The sequence below is a fragment of the Dendroctonus ponderosae genome, unplaced genomic scaffold (assembly GCF_020466585.1).
Source record: "Dendroctonus ponderosae isolate FM_Combo_2020 unplaced genomic scaffold, Dpon_F_20191213v2 Dpon_F_20191213_1, whole genome shotgun sequence".
Lineage (NCBI taxonomy): Eukaryota > Metazoa > Arthropoda > Insecta > Coleoptera > Curculionidae > Dendroctonus > Dendroctonus ponderosae.
Genome location: NW_026017110.1, coordinates 57,641,510 through 57,659,446, shown reverse-complemented (window position 1 = coordinate 57,659,446; position 17,937 = coordinate 57,641,510). Strand labels below are relative to the sequence as shown.

The following is a 17,937-nucleotide window of genomic DNA, read 5'->3' as shown; positions in this document are numbered from 1 at the left end:
TTAATACCTAAATTCAGTAATAATTTTTATAAAATCCCGCAGCCATTTAAATAAACCTTATCTACTGGATAAATTATTTTAAATAAAAGTTACTTTGGAAATCATATCTACTATTTAGATTCACTACATACATGGTGTCATCTTTTAAATGATTAAATGACAGGACGATTAGCTTTGTTTTCCTAAATAGGCCTGTGGGCGAGTGAGATAAAAGACGAGCATGTCAATATCGTAATGTTATCCTGAACCCGACCCAGGTAAACAAAATATGTCATAGGTCAAGTGACGTCTAAACGTCAGCCCAATAATTAATGTTTAATTGGTAAATAAAGAGGCTAATAGGATGAGAACAATAAAGTGAAAATATGTAGTGATAATTGCGGGGAACCAACGAACGCAAATTATATTCAAATTCTCCCACACGCCCATAACGGTGAATTTTACTAGTGCAATTGAAATCGACATTTCACTGAAACCCAATCCACGTATTCTCTTATCTAATTGCCAATTCCTTCACGAATTAGTTAAATTTAAAACAATATTAGTCATAATTCGCGTTCAGTGCTGTAAATATGTGGATCCCGACTCATGTTCAAGTAACAGGCAAGTTCATCAGCGGTTTTGTTGTTTTCCAGCACAAAAACAATAACATATTTTTTGTTAATAGTTCAGCGAGCAGTGGGTTTGTTGACAAAAGGAAAAAACAATACAAATGACTGTTTTGTGACTATAGGGCTTGGCAAAATCAAATACCAAACATCTACTAAGGAAAAAGCCGCAGCAGCGGTAGAATGGCATGAAGAATGTGAACTGTAAGTACGATTTATAAAATTAGGTTAAAAGGCAGTTTTTTTAAATCTAATTTAGTAGGTCAATAGCAAGCACAGCTTTTTCTTCCCAATATGTATACTCTTCTGCTATATTTCTTTTCAGCAGATGGATTGATTGCAATACATCTACCTGAATCTCAATTGGGTAGATCTAAAATCTACCGAATTGAGCGCTTCATATGTTTGTTTCTTGTGTCCTTTTGCTGTTTCAACTAAACAACATACAAAACGATAGATAACGGAACTTTAATGTTTTTTCTTATTCCTCCATCTCATCAATTTTATCATTATTATAAACGTGGCTAATAAATTTGATTTATAGCACAGACGGATTGTTCAATAATAATCGTTGATGTATCATTATACCCACTCATACTGTTTATTACCTCGCAAAACAAGTCATCATTGCCATCAATTATAAAGGATTCACGCCTTTGTTCAATAATCAAGTTGCTAGTTTAAAAGTCTATATGTAAAGTTGGCCCTTATCAACCAACTGATTAGGATCTTGGCACAACATACCTGATTATTTCAGTCTAACGATATAATAATGTCAATTAAAATCTTAAATAATCCATTAGATGCCACGTTAAGTGAAATGATGAATATTTTCTTTCAATTTGCTCTTAATAACTTGAACTTTCTTCATAACTCAACCCAATACAACAGAAAGCCGAAAATTTATCAATTGCGGTTGTTTTTTAGGTCGAATTATGACATGTATTTCCTATGGAGCTAGAGAAGCTACACAGTTACTTTTGTATGTGTTTTGTTCCACAAAGTTTCGATTTTGGGATCATCATCATCATCAGGCAATTTTGCACGATATTTTAAAATTGCCCCTTGGTTTGTAAGGTTGTTTTGTAAGATTTATACCAGAGGATCCTTCTGTTAAATGTTCAGTCATCATGAGGCTATTTTGGAAAATTTTCCAAAGTTGTATGCGATTTTTTCGGTTGTTTTTGCAGGCGAGACTCGAGCGGCGCGCCGTTTAGAACTTGTTTTTGGCTGTTATTGTTATTGTCGGAAAAGTCTATTCTATTCGTGGGCAATGTTTTGATTTTTAGTTATCATCAGGAATTTTTTGAGTAATTTTCAAAATTGTATTCGGTGTGCGATGTTGTTGCTTGGAGTTTGACATTTATTGCTTTAGAAGCCGCTTAAGATCGAGAGATGATTTTGACTGCAGTTTGCAACGGAGAAATCCTTCTCTGAGTGTGGCTCTCTAAGTGGACCAAGTTTCGACTTTCAGTCATCATCCGGCTGCTTGATGTTCAAATTGTTGATATGGCAAAATTGCGCTTCTTGGTGGTTGTGGATTGAGATAATACGTCTGAAAACGATGTAAAAAAATGACCAATTCAACCAATACCACCGGATGAGTCAAGTACAGAAGCGGACAAAGTGAAACAGATTAAAATGTTTACACCTTTATACAATGGCAAATAATTTCGCAGTCATCGTATGAACAATCGCCGGTTTGCAGGTTTAAGTCCGTGGTCGATAGGTATTTGGTTCTGAGGTTTTACTAGCACGCGTCGCTATCATCTTCAGAGAGTGGGCACCCGAACTGAACACACCTCTCATTCTCTTAATTTTTGCATTATTATCCGTTCGTTCCTGTAATAATTTCTACTCAAATAATATCACCACGAATATGAATTAAATAATTTTGGACGAAAAGTCTATCGTGCTATACCTGGACGACGGTGGACATTGAGGATCGTTCTTTGCGGGTTTCAGAAGAAAGCTCACGAGTTTATTGTCGAGATTTTATTTCCGTCCTATGCAAGCTGCGAATTGTATGGATAGAAGTGGAGTGATAATCTTGACGGCAGTTATTTTCTGGATTTCGCACAAAAGTCCGATCGCCAAATTCTTCCAGTGTTGGAAGTTTCCTAACAGTTCCGTCAAGATTACCATTTCACTTTTAGTTAAAGACTTGGAGACCACAGTTCCCTCCTCATAATCATTAGTTAGTTACTCAGTGCCTCAACCAATAATATACTCGTAGGACTAGTTTCCATCCAATATTACACATGAAACACATTTACTTTCAGACCGATACCTGAACAAGGCAATACTGCCGAAATAGTCTTAACAGCACTACATCACAATTTCCTAGGTGTTGATGAGTTTCTAGGCAGAGTTACAATTCCGTTGAATAGTTTAGATATATACGAAAGACCCAAAAACAAGCTTTACCCTTTACAGTCCAAACCCGGTAATTATATCTAATATTTGCAGCAAGAAATGCTAATAACATGCGTGTATTTATCTGTAGGTGGTAAACAAAAAGATCGAGGACAGTTAGAAGTAAAAATAGCGTTTAATGTAAAATCAGGCAGTCTGACAAATCTGAGCAAAAAGGAAAAACATCGATCATCATTATCACATGTGGCTCAATCGGTTGGAGGGAGCCTGCTCAGTTTGGGCAGCGCGGAGAAGCGCAAAGGGATCAAAAAGTTCGCCAAGTCCATAGGGTCGAAAATGCATTTGAAGGGCAAGAAGAAGGAAGAATCTGATGATGGCGCCTCTTCAATAGGAAGCGTCGGAAGTTTAAATATACGTAGCCAGACATTAAACCGAAACTATAAAAGCCGACAAACTCTAGAAGATGCAGACCCAGGAGTTGTTAGCGACGAAGATGAGTTCACGGTAAGTGAAAATCACGCATTCACTCGTTTGCTGGAAATATTCACCCAAAACCGCTGTGGAATAATTCTAATGTTCGCACCATGAATTGAAATTTCAGCCAAAATATGACCGATTAATTAAATTTCTTTTTAAACGGTTTCACAAAGTTGCGCTTTATTTAAACGATTGGCATATTTATGAATATTAGTCTTCTAACTAGCAATTTAATTTCTTTTTGCGATTAGTTTGCGTGCTAGTTAAGGTAAGTGGTCAACGGAATTCTTTCATCAACGCATGTGGCACGAAATGCATAAATCCGTTTTTAGTTTGACGACTTGTCTCACAAAAGTTCCGCGAGCTCTTTGAGTATCACTGCCAATACCCAAGTACAAAATACCCCTCCAACTATAATCAAAACACCTCCTCAAGAAAATGTTGGCCGTGAACCTTCATCTCCAGTTGCTCCTGCAGTTACAAAAAGTCCTCCCGCTAAACCACCTAGATCTGAACCAAAACCCCATCAAGACGAATGGGAAACTAAGCTATTTGGAAACAATAAACCAAAAGGTACTTGAGTGTCTTCTAGCGCGCTCGCCCATTAAAAAATGCGCATTTTAGCATTGAGGCCTGGCTCAAGTGAATCTCTAAACAGACGATCGTGGGACTCGTCCAAGTTAGCATCACAAATTGTTGAAGAATCGGAAATGTTTGATACTTTGTCTAAAAATGACGATAACATCAGCATTAAATCTACTCCCGAAGTCACAAAGAAGGAGGAAAAGGATGGAATGTTCACGAAGCTGAAGAACAACTTCAGGAAAGGTAGGACTTGATCTTCTTCTCGCTTGTAGTGCTGATTAGAGGACGTGGAGGGTACGAGGAGTCTGAGTTTTGGTACAGCACATTCACTATAGATTTAGTTATTTTCTCACTTATATTGCATGTAGGTTGCTTGGTTTTAGATAAGGAAAAGTATGACGTAGTTGACAAGCATGAAAAAACCGCTAGTAATTCACATGAGCGTGTTATTATAGGAGGTGAGCGCGAAGTTATTCCAGAAAAACCGCCCAATCACGTTTCAAGTGAACTTTTGCAAAAATTCGAAGGAAAAACTCGAGAAGTACGTCCATTATCTACACAACAAAATTTTCAGATTTGCTAATGTTTCGGGTTTTAGGACTTAATTTTGGCACTTAGCGAAACACAAACAGATTTAGAAAAACACAAAAAAAAGCTAAAGGACCTTGAGGATTATTTAGATGATTTGTTGTTGCGAGTTATGGAAACAACACCCAGAATATTACAGAACCCGTATGTAACTTATAAATTATCCCAAAAGCAATATTCTTAAAAGTGTGCTCTAATTATGAAATCTAATAAGTGATAAATGAAATTAACATTGTAATTGATAATTCTCGACAAAGTGTGAACATATTTTAATAGTTTTGATAGTGAATCATATTGTAAAATATATTTTTTTAGAATTAGGATAAAAACTAAGGCATCAGAGATAAAAGCTCCCAACTCCACTTAGTGTCTACATATATAAACTTGTGGGTGCTTTTTCTACACTGGTTAATAACTTACACTGTGATTAAAAACTTCACATTTTAAAACTGATATACAGAAGACTAACTATAGATATAGTGCAATTGTTTTATATTGTTATATTATTGTTATTCGTGTCTTCAAATATTTCTGACACATCAGGATTCTCTCAGAGTACCGCTGGAAATTTACCTAGTAAATTATCTGTTAATATGACCAGTTGATTTTGCTGTTCTTGCATATGGCTCGATAAGATTTAATTTTGTTTTAAGATATACTAACAAATTTTAACACTTTTCTCGTTTTAACAGTGAGGTTCAGGTTTTATTAACCATTTTATACGTATACATAGATAAGAATAAACTATTTATTTATAAAACGTCTTTATTATGGCCATCTTCCACATCCTCACAGATTCAAAAACAGTAAACTTGGTGTTTCGATTAGTTTCTTCAGATTCCTTATAAAACTCGCCATGCTGACGCCGTCAATAATCCGGTGATCTGCTGAACCACTTATGTTGATTATTTCTTCCTTTACTACATTTCCTACCTCGTCAAATCGGGGCAATATCTAAAATTAGTCACACATTTGTTTATCCTTAGCGAACAATGCCATTTACAGGAAATTGTCAGTAACTTATAACGCCTTGGTTTCGATTGATATTTAAGCACATCTGTTTATATTTATGTATAAGGTGTGATGCTCCCTAGAGGTCAAAAACATTTTTTACACAGAGGAAATCCTTCAAGCCCATCCTAGTTTGATCGTGAAAACTTCCAGTTTTCAAACGCGATCTTTTGGCGGTTTGCAATGATTTTCAAGTTTTAATCGAACCGATTTTATTAATTTTTTTCGATTTCGCAACAAGGGTTTACTTTTTCGCCAGTCTGTCCTATTATTATGACGAATATTGTTTACGTAAACATACCTGAGTCATTCCAATAGCAACGATTGCAACTTGAGGAGGCAGAATTACAGGTTTTGTATATGTTCCTCCTACCTATAAATAACAATGCGGTATTATTTAAATTATCGTGGTTTTGCGTCAAACGACTTACAATTCCAATATTGGAAATAGAAAAAGTCGCTCCGCTTAAATCACTGGGAGAAAAGGTGCCGTTTTTTCCGCTTTGTATAAGTCTTTGCAGTTCTTTGGCTATTTCTAAAATTGTTAGATTTTCAACGTCTTTGATAACTGGAACAGCGAGGCCTTGATTGGTAGCCATCGCCACTCCAATGTTATGCTGTTTCCAGTAAATAATATTTTCGCATTTCTCATCAATGGACGAGTTGATAATCGGGTATTTTTTCAAAGAATTTGATGCGGCTTTTATAAAAAACGGCAAAAATGTGATGTTCACATCAAGGTCGGGAAGCGCCTTTAATTCCTTTCTTAGTGCAGATAGTTTAGTCACTTTAATTTCGTCACTGTAGCCAAAATGTGGTATCGCCTAAAAATGCCTTAAATATACGACAATATAAAATAAAACGTTACTCTTACCAAAGCCTCCGTCATAGTCCTAAACATTGCTTTGGTGAAGCCTTTAATTGGTTCAACTTTCCGAAGTTCTTCATCAGATCCTTTTTCGTTATTCCTTGGAATTGCTGGTGATTGAGTTTTCGACGAAACTGGTCTTTTGGGTTCTTCCAAGTATTTTAAAACGTCTTCTTTTAATACTCGGCCATGTTTTCCGGTTCCAGAAACTGCTGTTAAATCTAGACTATGTTCTTTTGCCAGTCGGCGCACTGACGGAATACATAACACTGTGTTTCCTTCTAAAAATAATTATTTTTATTCCAAATTTTCAGTTAATCTAGATATAAAGTTCTCGAGAAACTAGACGAATTCAACAAAGAATTGTTATTGGAGAAGTCGAGTTAAAACTCAGTTTTCTATGATTGTGATAAAAATTATATATTAATATTATACTTTACTAGTCTTGTACCATAAGATGTGCCAGAAGTCACTGGTGTTTCCAGAATCTGTTTGCTATTATCGACAGTCTCTTTTACTTCCACGGATTCAATCGCTTCAACTTTTTCTGAAACTAAAAACGATATCAATTCCTGAGCATCTTCAGAATAATATATTTTTTAAATCAGCTCAATAAAAAGCATTGTATTTCGCGTTTAAAAGCTAATCTGAACGCATTTATGCATTATATCGGTTTTTGCTCATATATTTTTGCGGCAAAATGTCTTAAAATAAGAGTTTTAAATATTTATAATTACGGTTTCTTACGGAAAATTAATGAATCATGTTTTTTTGGTTTTGCATTTTAACGATAGCCTCAAAGAGTTTTTGAAAAAATTCTGTATTTATTAAAAATGATTTATCAATTTTACATTTTCTACTGAACAAAAATTATTTTCTCAGTTATAGTCCCTTAAATTTCAGCTGTGAGTATTTTTGCGTTTTGAGGAATTTCAATTGTTACACGAATTATAGAAATCTGCGGAAAAAGTGCATTGTTCTGTGCATCTGCGATTAAGCTGCTCTTATGATTTAATGGTGAGTACTAGATTTTTTAATAGGATATTGTGAATAAGCCACCCTTCAAAAAGTATTGAGAATTCAACTAAAAAAATGTTTTTCAGTTTAGGGCAGGGGCATTTATAGACGTAAAATTTGAAGAAGAAAATTACTTTAAGCATTTTTCGGTTGACGCTGACATTAATTTGCATTTAGGATGTTGTGCGTTCTTTAAAACAATACTCAAGGTTCTAGTTGAAAAACTTTATATTTGCCATACTTCGATATAATCATAAACATTTTTGATTTTAGATATATAGAAATGTAACTCTAATCTCTGTAATAAATATATTTAAAATACTGCAATATTTTTTTACGATTCTCTAAACATTTCTGAAAACGGTCATGAAATTTTCGCTAAAAAAAGCCCTAACAAATAATCGAATAATTTTAACTGGTTGTGAGATACAGGTAAAAATATGCAAAAATTATCAAGTTTCGATGACTCAAGAGTCGAATTCTTCTCAATTTGGAAAGTTTATGGTTTTAACTCTTGAAGCGCGCCATGAAAATGAATCTTTCTGACTAATCACATATTTTGTATCTTCCCGAATTATATACCTAGTTTAAAACCTTTTCTTATTTTTGCTTCCATCTCTTCAGGGTTAAAGATTTTTCCATCAAACCTAATTAGCGGAAGGTGGTTCTTGAGACAAGCTATCGAAAAGGTCATAACAACTAACTGGATATTTTATGAGTGATCAGGTATTTTAAACGTTTCCGAGGTATGAGTTCGACGCTGCAGACACTTGAGAGAGGGAAAGAGGATTCTTTTATTAGTCAAATTTCAAACAAAATTCCAGGGAATCAAAAGAAAAGTGTTTTACCTACTTTCCTTAACACTCTGTACATTCAACAGCAGTTTATTTACCAGTTGGGATAATTATCTGAATGCTATAATTATAATTTGGTACAACAAGCGCGTATCTGATGAAACATTGGTGGGCATTTCATTCATTAAAAAATTGCTTTTACATACCAATTTTATCATCTGTTTCCAAATCCACTAAAGGTTGACCAACCAAAGCAGTATCATCAATTTGATAATGAAGCTTTATAATAACTCCGTCATATCGACTTGTTATTGTCACTGAAGCTTTATCACTTTGTACCTCACAAATGTTGTCGAATTGTGAGACTTTATCACCAACTTTGACGAACCATTCTTTCACTACAACCTCCCGAATACCTTCACCAATATCGGATAAATTGAAAGAAACTTTCTTGAATAAAATTGATGAAGTGAAAAGGCTTCTTGTAATATATTTTGCCTTTACTTGGCCCTAAAATCAAGCACCTTTACGACTGGGTAAATTAATTCGGCAATTGAGGTACTTACTAATAACATTTTGCGGTGGATGGTAAATATTCTCTTAACAAAACCAGGCAATTGAGACATTGTTTGAAGAGAATTGGCTTAACTTTGCTTAACAAACTTGGAATAATTAAACACAGCCGTATATATGTTATCTGGACTTGAATTATTATTGTACCAACAATACGAAATCACGCAAGTCATTTGAATTTCAATGTTTTGAAATTTCGAAAAGCTTCTTATTGTCGTTGTCGTTGATTTGGTGACCAGAAGTCATATAAATGTTAACAATTCAAAGCCGCAGCTCAATTTAGAAAGTTTAACTTGAAAATTGATTTTTAATCACTAGAAGACTTACTTCGGGCTATTGATGCGCTTAATGAAAAGCCATTGGCTCAAATATGCGCATATCATTAGTAACTCAAAATAGCTGCGGCCATTAAGAGTTTTTGCTTTAATTTATCTATCTTTATACGTTAGTTTACAAACTTTTACTATTTTCATTCAGATTAGAAAGAAGTGGAAATATGAGATAGTAAAAAAAAGTTTAAAACATTTGAATTTCGTGCAATTTGATAAAATACGAAAATTTATTTGTTGACAAATAGTGTAATATACAATAGCCATTTAAAGTTTTTAACGTGTTTAGCAGTAGATCCTAATAGCTTAGCGGTAGAGCGGTAGCTCTCACAAAAACGGTAGAACTACCGTAAAAACGGTAGCCGTGGGCGTTTATTTTCATTTACGTGAGCACTCGGGGAAATTTTGTATTGCCGATTGCCTAAAATGGGTGAGAGCAAATTCACCTAGTCTAGACCAGGCGAGTGACAATTCACATGTGTGAGAATCTTACTATCTTACTATCATGCGTAAACACAGAACTGACTGACTCAAGAGTTTGGTAATCTGTCATACAAAAATAGATTAATATCGCTAGTGAATATCAAATTTGCTTCTGACCGATTTTAGGCAATCAGCAATACCAAACTTCCCTGATGTCACGGGTAGATACATGAAAATAAACGCCCTGGACCTAACCTTAGGTTACTGACATGTCATTAAATTACAAAAGCAAAAAATTTAAATTAATAATTAAATAAATAAAGTTTCTTCAATTCTATCTGCGATTTGTATCGCCTTGTCTTTATCTATGTGTATCGCACTGGAGTAGTAGAGCAGTACTTTTGCTCTCTTTCAGTTCTTATCAACAGTATTAGGAAATTGTTAACTATTTCAAAGGTCAGTTAGTGTATTTTTGAAACTTTGCACACATCAACTAAAGCTTCGCTGCAGTTTAGTGAGAATGGCCACAAAATTGTTTAAGTCCCTTATTTTGGGTGCCCCTGCTTCCGGCAAGGGAACAATATCAGCTAGAATTGTTAACACCTTCAATTTGGAGCATGTCTCTAGTGGGGACAAGTTGAGGCAAAACATTCAAAATAAGACTCGTAAGTTTAAAGCTCTTTTCCATGCAGTTTTGTTAAGTCACGTTCTTATGCAGCAATTGGCTTGGAAGCCCAAAAATACATAAAAGAAGGGAAGCTGGTTCCAGATGAAGTTATGATCAAATTCATATCTGAAGAGCTAAATAAAATTCGCCCAGTGTGGCTTCTTGATGGTAAGATGTCCTTAATATTGTATTTTATTTACTTCTCTGTAATTCCCTAACAACTAAATATAATTAACTTTTTTACTTATAAATAAATAGGACATAATTGGGAAAAATTCTTTAACTACTTATGTTAAACTTTAAGGTTTCCCAAGAACGGTAGCTCAAGCGAAGGCCCTCTGGGAAATTTACAGACTTGACGTTGCCCTCAATTTGGTAGTTCCATTCCCTGTTATTATTGATAGAGTGAAAGGCAGATGGGTTCACCTGCCCAGTGGAAGAGTATACAATGAAGGTTTCAACTCACCCAAAGTGCCGGTAAGAGTTGCGCTTATCCAAGCTTATTCTTCATGAGGATGTCGTTGAATAGTTCGTTTTAAATAATTATTTGTCGCTAAATAATCGTGAATATTGAGAATCTTCCAGTTAAGAAATCCCTTATCTCATTCCCGATAAGATCTTTAAAACTGGATTTTATCTGAGATACCAGTTGATGATTTATTAGTTCGTAAATGTAACATAAATAAATGGTGATTTTGATGCATTTACTTCCAAAGGGAAAGGACGATGTGACTGGGGAGCCGCTCATTCAACGAGAGGACGATAAACCGGAGGTTGTTCAAAAAAGACTTGAGCAATACGATCAACTGACCAGGCCAGTCATTGAATTTTACAGAGATAAAGGAATTTTGCAAGAATTTTCCGGTAACACATCAGATGAGATCTGGCCCAAAGTGCTCGATTCATTGGCAACGTTTACTCCATTGGATATTTCCAAGGAAAACATTTAGTTTGACGTTTCTATTCGTGCCAATTACATACTTTTTATATTGAGATTTTACGTAAAATGTTTTGCAATAAATACATTATTTTATTAAGGGATTGTTTCTTGGTCACGCCTATTGAATTCCTATGCAACGAATTCCACGTGGTTGAAATGGCTTTCTTTTGGGTATATTAACACTTGAAGTGTTATATTAGCAAGCACTCACTAAAATCCCAGATAATTAAATTGCAATGGGATATAAAAACAACACAAATATGTTAACGCTAAACCTTCAATATATTTCTTTCAAATCAAACGGTTAACAAATTGGGAATTTTTAGACTACGTAATATGTAGAAAATCATTTACAACATACAAATAAATAAATTAAACTAAAAACAGTCTGATGTATTATCAATTTATATACATATTCAGGAATTGTACTAATAAATAGCCTAATTCTATTAAAGAAATGTGACTGGAAGGAATATGACGATTACGGTTCAGATCAAAAATGATAGCAATTAGTTAATAATTTTCCCTGTATTCAATAGCAATTTCCTTGGGATCAAGATGAATTGATCCATTAGAAGTTGTACCATATCAGAGTATTCACAAATAGTGTAAAAATATTCAACATAATTAGATGACAAGGCACATCAATATATACTGCACAAAAGATAAGTAATCAAATACATACCATGACAAATTTGTCACCAGTCAATTTCATTAGTATTATCATTATGAAGAGTGGACCAGTTATATTTAGGATTAGTCAGCATGAATTGCAGGATATGTGTCTTGAGAATAAACTTAAATCAAGCTACCAAATGTGGTAGGAAAAGCGTCGCTAAAACTACAACTAAACTATGGAAACGTTTCAGGATTTCTTCCACACATACACGAATTACTATTATATCATTTCGAAAGCTTCTGATTCCATATCATCAGGGTCACTGTTATAGTTAGCATATTCATATTCCGAAGGGGGAAAATTGGTTACCGCATATTCTGCATCGCAACTAAATCCATCACAGAAAGTAAACATTGGGTAATCACCTGCTCCATGTGGTGGAACTACAATCTAAAACAAAATTGTTGCTTTTCAGTCAAACCATCAATTGCTTTCGGTTAAACCATCATTAGTGGTAATTTAAATGTTCTTATAATAAAACTTGTTCGTATTTGTTTGATGTAACTGTTGAATATCGGCATTTTTACTAGTTTTTTTTGTTGGGGCCGTGTTTCCTCTGTAAATATCGTTCCTTGAATCATAATATTATTATTTTTTGTAATGTGTGTTTCAGAAATTCTAAAAAATTAATCTATTTTTTTTGTTTTGCTAAAACTTTCAATTAATTTTTGGTAAATATCGGATCCAAAATTCACTGCTTTGTAATGCTTTTTTATGATTCATCATGTGGAATCCTTTTTGCGCTAAATGCATTCCTCAACCAATATATCAGAATTATGCAACTTTCGTGTGCTAGTTTGGTAAATGCTATTCATATTTTCAGCACTATTTCTGGGGATAATTATATAATTTATCACAATTAAGGTATTTCATGATGTAAATCGCATTTGATGCGCTTATTTTGTCGCTTCGAGATTTCATTTGGTAAAATAGTGATTTGATAAGTTATTTTGTCAGTTTAAGTTTGAGTTAATTCATTCAGGGACGTAGTAAAGCATCCGATGTTAAAGTTGCGTTTTAGTTGACTGAAAACTCGGAAATTTTACCCAATTTTATACCGATAAACACTCAGGAAGTGAAAGGTTTTTAAAATAGTCTATACATTTTAACGCTTACTTTTTGATTAAAAAAGCTTTTAACTTACCGGTTGTACGGTTTCTACAAGGGTAAGAAAATCTTCTTTAGTTCGGCAATAAAAGCCAATACAACAAGAAGGATCAATTTTGCTAATAGGCAATTTTCTGGGAGATCTACAGTGGAAGGTTGTTAGTGGAAAGTCGGAAGCCCAAACATCCACTACTTCCTGACAATAGTGCGGATCCAGATGAATCAATCTGTCGTCTGGATAGAAAAATAAAATAATTTACTCGTTTTTATTTTTATTATTCTATAATTAAAGCAAATGGCCACACCTATGGGCCTGTAAATCAACTTCTCACGTTTCTACATTCCCAAGTTTTCACTAGATTAAAACATAGAAACCCAAAAAGGAAACAAACACAGGTTATCCCAGCTAGTATCAATATCGCATATTTTATACGCGAAATACGTCATAAAGTTTATGAGAAGTAAATTTGAAATAAGCGCATTTAATTCCGCTAATAAAGTATCGCGTTTCGATGAAAATTTGGATATAATTTTAGCTTTTAATGATATTTTTAACTCATGTGCCCACATGTGCATTCGAAAATAGATATTTTTGTTCACGCGAAATGATCAACGCTCACTTTACATGTGGTATGTAAATATGATTAGTAGGTACTCACAGGAATTAATACTACTTAATCCCGACTAAGTAGTCTTCGTGTTTGAACAGAGGTTCAATAGCTGATACGATTATATTTAAGCTATCGTAAGCAAAAATAGATATTGTCGACATAGTCTTATTTCGTAACGATTCAAAGTAAAGCAGCTCAACTATCAGTATTAGGCAATGTATTTAAACATTATACACAATTTATCGAGCATAATATTTGCATACTTATGCCGGTTTACATTTTCTGCAATTTTTTCAAAATCGTTCTGTTATTCTGCGTTATTTTTCATGAACTTATCATGCGTAATAAATGGAAATTTAAATATAATTAAAAATAAATTCATGTGAATCTTGAACCTTGGGTACCTTATCAACAGGAGGAACTTCTTATCTTGAAACTATGGAAGCGATTCCGATGGCATTGCACTAATTAATCAGTTTTTAACGGCAATTGTATTCATACAGTATGTTTGTTATTGATATGCGAATTTAAATGTTTCGTTTCGCAAAACATTGTTTTTCAATACAAATTTTTTAAAGCCATACATGATGCGGCAATGGTTTTTGCTCAAATGAATTTAAGCAACTATAAATATACCTAGATTTTTTCTCTCGAACAATAGACCGGCATTTATGTTTTTAATCTTTTATCTTTGAAATTAAATGGGGAATAAGAAAACAAGTTCATGGAAAAAAAACTATTCTCGTTCATAAATTCAATTCATTTTCCATCTAGCATCACATTCTAAAATATTCTCTTACAATTAAAGAACATCCTGTGGATTTTCTGGCCTTCGACAGGGCTTGTTTTGAATTTCGGATGAATGATGACAATGCCTACATAGCAATAAACAAATAAAACAAGTGCGACTTAGATGCTGTATTATTGTATAACCTTGTAGATGTTCATATTTAACCAGATTAGCGAAGTTCTGATCCTATTTATTATTTATTTATATAAATAATAAATTTATATAAATAATAAGTTTTCTCTGTTATGATCCAAACGACCCATTTGGATTCATTTAATGCTGCATAGAATTCGCGCAAATTATTAGATCTAATGTTCTTGTTTACAATTAAATTGGAAACAATTAATTCTAAGGTTCTTGAATACTAATTAAATTGGAAACAATTAGCCTGATCTTTGAACTTCTAAATGCGGGGTCAAATGAAATGTTTCACCTTGTAGTGAAAAGAAATCGTTGCTTAACAGAAATGAGAAATATGAAAAGCGGTAAAAAATTGAACAAAGGTAATTTCAATGTTAATCAAAGGCTATTAACTGGGATTTTCCTGTTTTACTTTCCATAAAAAATAGCGTTGGTTCTATTCATTATTTTATCTCATTACCACCTGTTAGTGCGTGAGTGGGAAGTGAGCCAACATGATAAAAGCAATCTGCGGCTATAAAACATGAAACCAATAACAAATGTGTAATAAAACAAAGCGACAATCATATTTCTAGTACTGTTGCTCGGAAAATGTGAGTCTAAAAATACGCACCTTGATATCCAACAAAGTACAGAGAATGTTTAGGTCGGCCACCAATAATACCAATACATTCTTTGATACTGAATAGTGTCGTTAAACAGGGGGAATAAATGGAATTGAATTTTTCCGCTCCCAGTCTTACTGGGATGAGCAAAACAAGCGATTTCCATTTATTAGTTGCTTGGTCAATACATTCAGCAAATATGTCTCTGATATACACTGCAAATAATTCATGAACTTAGCCTTCTACCAGATACAAAGTCAAATGGATTGGACAAACCTGTACAGTTTTGAGCCACATAAACATTAACAGTGTCAAACTCAAAATTGTCTTTTGAGGCATCTTTAAATGCCTGCCGAAATAAATGGGCCACCAGTCCTGGCCCATACCAATCGCCTGGTTTCTTGCCAAGTCCTTTGCCTATCCTGACTAAGCTATGTAAGGATAAAGGGCTGTTTCTTGAGGGTTTATCCCCAAACCATTTAATAATTTTCCGGTGATAGACTGTAGTTTCCTTTTGTTCTGGAGCGTACCTCCAGTCTAAAATAGGGTTCCAAGTCAGTTATTATACAAGAACATGGGCTGGTTTATGAACCTCTTCCTAGGAAATGAAAAACTAAGGCTTGGCCTATAAGCATTTGGCCACTTCTAATCATGCATCCCCATCCACAATCACTACTGTACGTTGAACCATTTAGAATTGGAAATTCTCTTCGATAAGTTAACCATAATTTACTAATAAAATCTTTTTTGAAGCCCTCAAGGCCTTCTTCGTCACTGCATGAAATCTGGAATTTTTTGTAAGAGTTTTTCAGAGAGTTCTTTTGAATAGGGGCACTTTATCTAAAAAGACTCACATCACTTTGACTTTGGAAAGCTGCTACGTCTGTTCCTAGCTCTGTGGATTCATTAGGAGGCTCTAATTTTCTGTAGCACATTCCTAAAAGCCACACTGGAGACTCCTTGGCGAAGTTAGGTTTTAACTTCATTCCTACTGAGTTCAGTTCTATGATTTGGCGTAAAATAGTCCAAAAGGAAAATAGGCAACTTACCAAATTTCATGTTATTCCACATTGATAAAATTCGCGTTTTAACTTTTCCTTCCACATCGCTACTGTTGTCTTGAACTACACTGGAAGAGTTCGAAGGCCCATTTAATTTTGGAAGGAAATAACTCTTGTTATTGTCGCTTGGAGCTATTTGTGTATCCATTACAGGGTTGTTCTGCATTTAGTTGCTTCACTTCTTTACATTATAATACACAAAAACTTCACTAACTACACAGTGGGATTTTATTTTCCGATCTTTGATCTGCGCTATAATAATCTTCAAAAAGGCTCTAGGTAAAGTGCTTTGTGTGAATGCTGATATATGAGAGAAATGTTAATTAATTAGAGTTTTGTGAATATCTCGCGGTTAGAATACGAACTGTGAAGCGGTGAACGGCACTAAATTTCTTGTTTAGTTACATGGATATTTTATATTTTCCTCCTACTGCTCTGCCAACAAAGTGAACAGTGTTGCTAGATGCTTGACAACGAAATTTCCGTGGATACCGAATATGCTTGTGAATGAAAATTTTTTAAGTACTTAGTGTAAATGCAGCGGCTTCAAACATAAATATCAATGAAAAAGTGTAAACAACATAGTAATTTTTTAAACTCTGAAAACGTCTAAACACATAACCTGAAACAGCGCCTTCCAATTTGGCAAGTATGGCGAAAATAGCCGAGTATATGATCAAATAGTTCGGGCGCTAAGGTAAAGGCGCTAAATTTAAAAACGCGTAGAAGTTTTTGTTGGATGAATTATAGAGTTGATTTCACTAAAAAAGTGAAATCCAAATTCTACTTGCACTATTTCTTTGGTTAATACACGACAGGAAAAGCTCTCAGCGGCTGCTTCAAAGTAGCAATTTTTTTAAGTTCATAAAAAACCAGAAAGTCGTCTAGAAAACTTTTAATTTGTTGTATCACTCGACCACCGTTCCCATTTAACATTTTAGGGGTGGCACTTTTGAATCAACTGAGGGAACAGCTCTGTGGCCTTTTAGTTGGCGCACCCTGTATAATACGGTTCTACTCATACGTTTTGTATGAGTAGTTGTATATGTACATGTATACTATTTGACAGTAGATGTGCCAGTTTTTGACATTTCGCAATTTTCGTGGAAAGTCCTGGTTTTTTGCTAATTTGATGCGTTAATTCATCCGCGAATTGTGCATAATTTATAGTAACAAAGTAAATGAAAAATTAGTATTTGGATACAGGTAATAAGCACCATTAGTATCAAATATAAATTTAAGACCGAATAATTGAAGCCAACGAACGGACATGTGAAAACTTTTAGAGTTAATAATATAAAGATACAAGAACCATGCAAGAGAGATTTCGGTGAAATGCCGCTCATCAGGTATGTTCGCAAACTTTATAACAAAAAAACAGTTTGTTATCAATTATATATTTGTAAATATGACAAAACATTTCCTAGTTTTCGTTTTTTTTGGTGCACCCTATATATAAGACGGTTCCACTCATACGTTTCGTGCTCTTTGACAGTAGACTTGCCAATTTTTGACATTTCGAAATTTTCGTGGAACGTCCCGGTTTTTTGCTAATTTCATGCGTTAATTAGTGTTAATTCGTTCGCGAATTGTGCATAATTTATAGTGTACCTACTACAAAGTAAATGAAAACTGGTTTTCGGATACAGGTAACAAGCACCATTAGTTTCAAATATAAATTTAAGGC

The 17,937-nt window shown here is 34.2% G+C and overlaps 5 protein-coding genes across 7 annotated transcripts in view; 3 read left to right on the top strand and 2 right to left on the bottom strand.

The window, feature by feature from the left end:
* The first annotated feature begins 257 nt into the window (after window positions 1-257).
* LOC109537897 (rab11 family-interacting protein 1) lies at window positions 258-5,394 on the top strand. 2 transcript variants are annotated; one of them, XM_019904828.2, is made up of 9 exons: window positions 258-603; window positions 668-812; window positions 2,891-3,054; window positions 3,115-3,488; window positions 3,794-4,034; window positions 4,086-4,289; window positions 4,502-4,587; window positions 4,645-4,778; window positions 4,950-5,394. In XM_019904828.2, the coding sequence occupies exons 1-9, from the start codon at window positions 573-575 to the stop codon at window positions 4,999-5,001; spliced, it is 1,431 nt and encodes a 476-aa protein (XP_019760387.1). In that variant the 5' UTR covers window positions 258-572; the 3' UTR covers window positions 5,002-5,394. The 2 variants fall into 2 exon arrangements, with proteins under 2 accessions (XP_019760387.1, XP_019760386.1); XM_019904827.2 differs by having other exon boundaries at window positions 4,430-4,587.
* Window positions 5,382-9,388, bottom strand: LOC109537898 (lipoamide acyltransferase component of branched-chain alpha-keto acid dehydrogenase complex, mitochondrial). Of its 2 annotated transcripts, none has more exons than XM_019904830.2 (7): window positions 8,891-9,388; window positions 8,531-8,834; window positions 6,965-7,060; window positions 6,520-6,794; window positions 6,077-6,469; window positions 5,947-6,018; window positions 5,382-5,588 (listed from the first exon to the last, which is right to left on the bottom strand). In XM_019904830.2, the coding sequence occupies exons 1-7, from the start codon at window positions 8,948-8,950 to the stop codon at window positions 5,424-5,426; spliced, it is 1,365 nt and encodes a 454-aa protein (XP_019760389.1). In that variant the 5' UTR covers window positions 8,951-9,388; the 3' UTR covers window positions 5,382-5,423. The 2 variants fall into 2 exon arrangements, with proteins under 2 accessions (XP_019760389.1, XP_019760388.1); XM_019904829.2 differs by having other exon boundaries at window positions 6,965-7,066; window positions 8,891-9,384.
* A 506-nt stretch (window positions 9,389-9,894) lies between these two features.
* On the top strand, window positions 9,895-11,353 carry LOC109537901 (GTP:AMP phosphotransferase AK3, mitochondrial). Its single transcript, XM_019904836.2, has 5 exons — window positions 9,895-10,105; window positions 10,160-10,314; window positions 10,368-10,484; window positions 10,621-10,793; window positions 11,033-11,353. The coding sequence occupies exons 2-5, from the start codon at window positions 10,170-10,172 to the stop codon at window positions 11,264-11,266; spliced, it is 669 nt and encodes a 222-aa protein (XP_019760395.1). The 5' UTR covers window positions 9,895-10,105; window positions 10,160-10,169; the 3' UTR covers window positions 11,267-11,353.
* A 166-nt stretch (window positions 11,354-11,519) lies between these two features.
* On the bottom strand, window positions 11,520-16,866 carry LOC109537895 (cysteine protease ATG4C). The gene is made up of 7 exons (XM_019904825.2): window positions 16,239-16,866; window positions 16,044-16,192; window positions 15,782-15,974; window positions 15,466-15,726; window positions 15,198-15,404; window positions 13,080-13,276; window positions 11,520-12,325 (listed from the first exon to the last, which is right to left on the bottom strand). Exons 1-7 carry the CDS (start codon window positions 16,414-16,416, stop codon window positions 12,155-12,157), a joined length of 1,356 nt encoding a protein of 451 aa, XP_019760384.1. The 5' UTR covers window positions 16,417-16,866; the 3' UTR covers window positions 11,520-12,154.
* Window positions 16,867-17,772: 906 nt separating this feature from the next.
* The window catches only part of LOC109537963 (SWI/SNF complex subunit SMARCC2), a 55,727-nt gene continuing 55,562 nt past the window's right edge, over window positions 17,773-17,937 (top strand). The window contains exon 1 of the mRNA XM_048661619.1: window positions 17,773-17,899. Coding sequence (XP_048517576.1) covers window positions 17,876-17,899 — 24 coding nt within the window. The 5' untranslated portion in view covers window positions 17,773-17,875. The remainder of the gene's footprint in view (window positions 17,900-17,937) is intronic.

Excerpts from the sequence above, each read along its gene's own strand:
- LOC109537901 (XM_019904836.2), top strand. The coding sequence starts at position 10,170 with ATGGCCACAAAATTGTTTAAGTCCCTTATTTTGGGTGCCCCTGCTTCC. Across the intron at positions 10,485-10,620 it reads CCCAGTGTGGCTTCTTGATG|GTTTCCCAAGAACGGTAGCT; the intron begins GTAAGATGTCCT and ends TTAAACTTTAAG. Across the intron at positions 10,794-11,032 it reads TCAACTCACCCAAAGTGCCG|GGAAAGGACGATGTGACTGG; the intron begins GTAAGAGTTGCG and ends TTACTTCCAAAG.
- LOC109537898 (XM_019904829.2), bottom strand. The coding sequence starts at position 8,950 with ATGTCTCAATTGCCTGGTTTTGTTAAGAGAATATTTACCATCCACCGC. Across the intron at positions 8,835-8,890 it reads TCCACCGCAAAATGTTATTA|GGCCAAGTAAAGGCAAAATA; the intron begins GTAAGTACCTCA and ends GCTTGATTTTAG. Across the intron at positions 6,470-6,519 it reads GGACTATGACGGAGGCTTTG|GCGATACCACATTTTGGCTA; the intron begins GTAAGAGTAACG and ends AGGCATTTTTAG.
- LOC109537895 (XM_019904825.2), bottom strand. The coding sequence starts at position 16,416 with ATGCAGAACAACCCTGTAATGGATACACAAATAGCTCCAAGCGACAAT. Across the intron at positions 16,193-16,238 it reads GTGGAATAACATGAAATTTG|AACTGAACTCAGTAGGAATG; the intron begins GTAAGTTGCCTA and ends GCCAAATCATAG. Across the intron at positions 15,727-15,781 it reads TTTTCATTTCCTAGGAAGAG|ACTGGAGGTACGCTCCAGAA; the intron begins GTTCATAAACCA and ends ACCCTATTTTAG.
- LOC109537897 (XM_019904827.2), top strand. The coding sequence starts at position 573 with ATGTGGATCCCGACTCATGTTCAAGTAACAG. Across the intron at positions 813-2,890 it reads TGGCATGAAGAATGTGAACT|ACCGATACCTGAACAAGGCA; the intron begins GTAAGTACGATT and ends ATTTACTTTCAG. Across the intron at positions 3,055-3,114 it reads CCCTTTACAGTCCAAACCCG|GTGGTAAACAAAAAGATCGA; the intron begins GTAATTATATCT and ends ATTTATCTGTAG.